This window comes from Protopterus annectens, chromosome 7.part0, assembly GCF_019279795.1.
Source record: "Protopterus annectens isolate FY-2018-M chromosome 7.part0, PAN1.0, whole genome shotgun sequence".
Lineage (NCBI taxonomy): Eukaryota > Metazoa > Chordata > Ceratodontiformes > Protopteridae > Protopterus > Protopterus annectens.
In genome coordinates, this window is record NC_056739.1 from 1,986,482,134 (window position 1) to 1,986,488,148 (window position 6,015).

The 6,015-nt window shown below is 39.9% G+C and overlaps 1 protein-coding gene across 1 annotated transcript in view; it reads left to right on the top strand.

Moving 5' to 3' along the window:
- Nucleotides 1-4,909, top strand: part of LOC122806206 — a 330,963-nt gene extending 326,054 nt beyond the window's left edge. The window contains exon 6 of the mRNA XM_044076434.1: nt 4,573-4,909. Coding sequence (XP_043932369.1) covers nt 4,573-4,735 — 163 coding nt within the window. The 3' untranslated portion in view covers nt 4,736-4,909. The remainder of the gene's footprint in view (nt 1-4,572) is intronic.
- The last annotated feature ends 1,106 nt before the right edge of the window (nt 4,910-6,015 follow it).

A 6,015-nucleotide genomic window follows, 5' to 3' on the forward strand; every position in this document is an offset into this window, starting at 1 on the left:
AACTAAGAGATCCATTCAAATATTTTATTTATAGTTCTTGACTGTTGTCTAAAACAAGAGAGACAAAACCCCACAGATGTTTTCCATCATCAAGGACTGGAGGATGAGCTCTTTACCTCAGACATTTAGCTTCTGGAAATAGGCCTTAATACACATAATTGCTTTTAGGCCCAGTATATTTCAGGAGATGCTAATAACTTCTCTATATATTGCAATTTGCAACCCCAGATTGTGAGTAACAGCTGACAGAAAAGAACGCCGAAGACCCATTTCTTTTATGAGGCATTCTGCATATAGTCTCATTTGCATCAGTTGAAAGCAATCAGCTGCCAAGTCATTGCTTACTAAAGCTAGTTAATACTATTTGCTTAGAGTTATTGTCCCTTTCATGAAAGAGGAGCTTCACCTATACTATTTTCCCATTTCCACTTTTCCAGAAATTCTTACTGAAGATGTAAAGTTATCATGAATAGATTGTATAGCTCCTTTTTGACAGTGCCAAATTTGGAAGTGCCTGTTCTAAGAAATGTCCCTTATCCCTCTCAATTAACACACACTTTTAGATATCCCTTCTGTTGTTCCTTCACTTATTTGCACCAACATGTTTGAATTCTTCAGGCCTGAAAATCCAAAAAATCCATGTTTGATTGCTGAAGACATAGGTATCTCTAGATTCAGTGCCTCTGACCCAACTTCAGCCTTCTTTTGGTAAGAAGGAAGCCAGTTACCATGGTTACACATGCTTCTCAGTGAAATAAATCTGATGTTTAGACAGAGTTTTCTTGTGAAGTTAGTTTGGTGATAAGAGTATCTGTTGTCCCTGTCCAAAAATGTAGCAATATTCTTCAGTAAAGGTATATCTTCCATCATTTTCTGCCTTTCATGATCCTGTTCAGGAGAAAATGTTGGTACAGTTGAAACCCTCCAAAATATTTTGACTTTTGTGAGTTTTCCCACCTTAAGTTTCTAATGAAAAAATAAATCTTTGTGGGATTTGTATTTTACTTTGGAGGGATTAGCTTTACCACCAGTTTAGTCTGTGGTTTCGTGAGACATACATTTGTTTTCATGTAAACCTTATTTTGTGTGGTTATTATTTCTGTCAGAAGGATTTCTGAGCATCTCGTGTTCATGTGAGCACAGCCGGATTAAGGTCAAATAGGGCCATAGGCAGGGTAATGAAATGGACCCCACCCCATACATTTATACACACACACACACACACACACACACACACACACACACACACACACACACACACACACACACACACACACACACACACACGCCATTCCTCTCAACCTCTTAGCCCAAAAAATAATGGGGGTACAAAGCCCCAAAAATAAGGACAAACTTTAAATATTAATCTCACAAAAAAAAATGTTAGAACAAAAAGTATTGTGTTATGAATTTTCTGAAGGGTATGAAGTCTGAAACTCAAATGCCTGACATTATTTACTAAATTCTGTCCTCACTGATTTGCCACAATAAACCCAAAAAAACACAAATTTTATGAGGAACAGACTAAAAATATGTGGCACAAATCTGGATATTCTGCAAAAATCTGGACAGTTGAGGGATACCTCCTTCCCTCTTTTACACAAACAGACACACACACACACACACACACACACACACACACACACACACACACACACACACACACACACACACACACACACACACACACACACACACACACACACACACACACACACACACACACACACACACACACACACACACACACACACACACCCCTACTTACCTACCTACCACTTAAACAAAAACACACGCACCTACCTCTCACTTGTCTGTTCATGGACCATATTTCAAACATCTTCTGGCATTCAAATTCCATGCGCACAGAAGATGAAGATGTAAACTTCAGGTCGCACAGACACAGAAGATGGAAATAGGTCACACACACCTATTGCATCTATCGATCAGACTCAAAAGATCATTCTTCGAAGAAGAATGCCCTTAAAATTAATTTTTTTTACATTAAAAAAAATAAATCACCCTGCCAGTGGCTCCCCTCCCAGGCAGTGGGGGCCCTTTCTCAGCCAGTGGGCCCTAGGTGACTGCCTTGGCCACCTAGTGCTGTATCTAGCTCTACATGTGAGACAACAGCAGGCCCTAAAGATAGACTCTTCTGAATAATTCATATGTATTCCATGTAAAATGGGAGCAGGTCCTCGAGATAGAGAAAATCTTCTTACTCTGTTCCTTTCTGAGGGAACAGAATATTCTTTTCTGCTATTAATGATAAGGAATTATTCTCTTCAGCCAGGTATCATTGGTTGACCTTTGATGAATTCTTCTAATAAGATCATTAATGACTGGCCTGCCTGAATTTGTGTATCATGGACCATTCTGACCTTTGTTATTCTTCTCTGCAAAAGTGGCTTAAGCTTCAGATGGATAAGAAAGAAGTAGAGCAGCTATGCTGTTTTTTTTTGTTTATCTAATTCTTCATCTGTTCTTCATGGCACATGCTGATTACATTTCAAAATCAGGGAAAAAGACAACCTTTTTGTGCACATCTCTTGACATAAAAGTGGTGCATACCAAGTTTTGATATGCACCTTTCAGAGCTATTGTGCTCTAGTCTCACACTAGAGCATACACAGCATCTAACAAGAAAAAGCATTAGGAAATGGCAACAGCTTTAAAACCTGTAAAACACTTTGTGCTATCACACAAAAAAGACATACTGAAGTGTTTAGATACTTTTAAACCTGTTACTCCATCAGAGGTACAGTCAACTTCTGGCCACTGCCCTTGTACTGTTTCATGGCTTTCAAACCTGCAAAACACACTTTATTTCTGTGTAACTAGTAGCACTTGAAGCAGACAAAACTACGCGTACTACAAAGTATTATGATTCATAACTGTGTATTCTCAGTGAAGTTTGACACAACCATCAATATCAATTTCCATTTTCCCAGTTTTCTACATGATGTCAGTGTCTGTCGCCGCCTCTCTCATTTCAGTGCTGCTATCCCACCATGTTTAACAGTCATGCCTGATTGTCACAGGGTTTCTCTCATGCAGTCTATCCATCTCTGTGCTGAATGTCATTGTTTCCTTTTGCCTTCTTACTGTCTCTCACAAATCTTCACCAAATCATCTTCTGCTTTCCTGCATATGCATGTGAACCATTGTAATCTCTTCTCTTTGACCTTTTTTCTTGTTTTTCCTGTTCCCTTTGATCTTTTCTGCAGTTGTACCTACTTTAGCTTCTGCTCTGATGTCCTCATTTCTTCACGTATCCTACAGTGAGCATCCTAACACCCATGTCAGACATTTCATCTCCATCCACCTCTAGCTTCATCTACTAATATGCCTTCACTGCCCATTTAGTACTGGTCGTACCGCTATTTTACACCTTACGTTTCAGCTTGTTTTACATTCTCCTGCTAGACATTACCCCTGACACTCTGTGCCAATTGGTTGCAGCCCCTCTGATTCTAGTTGTGACCTCCTCATTCAGACTTCCCTTCTCCTATCGGAAGATGTTAAACTGACTCACTATTTTTCTTTCGATCTCAATTTTCAGCTTCTTCTGATTCTCCCATCTATTGCCATGGTAACTGTCTTATCTGTATTCATTTTCTTCCTATGTGCCTTTAGCTTTGCATTGCATTCCCCTGTCCTTTGCTGATGTTCTTGTTCAGAGTCTGTCTGTAATGCAAAATCATCTGCATGCAAGCAGCTTTGTTGATTTGCCTCCTTTGACATTCTTGCTAATGCAGTCAGTCACCAGTATGACCAACAGTAGGCTCAGAGCTGAACCTAATGCACACCCACTCCCACTGGGACCCTGTCTTTGAATCTGAATGGTGTTTGTACTTCTGTCACCGGGTCCTTTTTCATAGCCTGCACTAACTCTACCAAAGTTTACACAATCTCATACCATTGCAGGAATGTCCAAATCAGCTTTTTTTGGAACACTGTCATCTGCTTTCTCCATATCTGTGAATGCCAAGTTGGATTCTTTTTTCATTTCTAACTTCTACTACACTATCTATCTCACTGTAAACCTCATGTCAGTTGTGCTGCATCCTGATCTGAATCCAAACTGCTTTTCTCCCATCTCACTTTCTACTACTCTGTGTATTCGTTTCTCAGTCTCCCTCTTCAGCATTTTCATGCAGTGTGACAGGAGTTTAACACTCTTATACAGTACACAGTTGTGGATCTTCCCTTTGTTCTTGTATACTTGTATACTGGCACTAAATGCGTATTCTCCTGTTATCTGGAACATGCTTTTCTCTCCATACTGCTGTGAGTACCATCAGTAGCCATTTCTCCCCTAACTAACCCAACATCTTGATCATATATGCTATGTCCTTATCTGTGCCTGCTCAAAGATTATATGCAATAGTGAGTATTTATGTATCTTTCCTCTGAGAAAATTAATCACTGGAAATATATAAGAAATATTTGGCAATCTTTGCATATGTTGTACTAACATGTTCAAAAATGTAAAAAATAAACTTTATTAATACTGTTCATGTTGCAGTCAGAATGATAATCCACTTAACTTTTGTTTGTTTTATTTTATAGGCAGTATATTCTTATAAAAACAGAATGCAACTCTCAGCCTTTTCCCTCACCAACTCCACTGGAAGCTAGACTGCTGAGGGATCGTTTCCCAAGCCAGTATGTGACATCCTTAAAACGAGTTCGCTCTAAATCTGCACAAAATATGTATTATGAACCTAGTTAGGTGACGAGGAAAATGAGCATAACTGATCTTGTTTTTCCAGTGACTAGACAACAGTGCTTTTCTCCCACACTGTATAAACATTATTAACAAATAGTGGGCTAATTAGTGAGAACGCAAAACTGACTTGAGGCAATGTAAATGTTATTCAGATTTAATAAAGCTGGATTAAAATAACATATATTGTAGGTGTCTTCCTTTGTATATTGTAGGGGTCTTCTTTTGTGCCATATTTCTACTTTCTAAACTAAGAATAGCAACTGAATGATTTTGATGATTAATAAGAGATAATGTGTATATATCCGCTGTACCTTAACGTTCCTCCACCTCCATGTTTGTGAGCTGCTTTGTACGACACAAAAATTCTTTACTCATTTTTCTGCTGCTATGGCAGCATCAAAGAGGGTGATTCAGTTTTGTTGATCATGGGATGTATTTCTTGTAGAGACAGCTGTTTAGGGCCACATGACTGAATTGCAATTCAGCTGCTGAAACACATGACTGCAGCAAATTCAGTGTGTCCATAGAAGAGCAGTCAGCATTGTACCCACAGTAGGAATATGTAAGGGGAGAGAGAGGAGGGGGGAATGGAATGTATATGACTTGTCTGACCTGGATCTTCCTTGGACAAACATTCAGGTGCAGGTCTGGCACTGGTGTCCTTCTATGCATTTCACTGGACTTCTTATACCATGCTGCAGCAACAACAAAATTTGATGGATCTCTGCAGAGAATCCCTGCTCAGAGGAATGTCTGCTACTCCCCAAAGGAGAACCATTGTGCCTATGAAGCATCATAGGTTCATAGGTTGGTACTAGGCTATCAGCCCTAGGGCCTATACAAGCCTAGCCATAACAATTCCCTGGCTATTTCTTCCCACATTATTTACTTTCCTGGACCCCTGTCTAGCAGGGCGACTGACGTGATCCCTGGGGTGAATTTTCTTTTTCCCATCCAATCATCAAGGTTCCTCTTGAAGAGGTCCAAACAGGCACTCTGCTTGACATGTATGGGCAATCTATTCCAGAGTCTGGGGAGTCTCTGGGTCAGGAACCTATCCCTCCAGCATGTTTTGTTTATTGTGATGACAAGGTTTAGATCCCTGGAGCATGTAGTTCTGAGGGATTGGGATTTCTTTAAGTGTAGCATGTCCAACAGCTCTGGGTTTGACATGGCCTTGTATGTTAAGCAGAGATCGCCTCTGAGTAGACGATATGCGACATAGTATAGCTGGAGTTTTTTAAGGCGGTCAGCGTAGGGCATCTGCTTTAGGCCTGTGATTC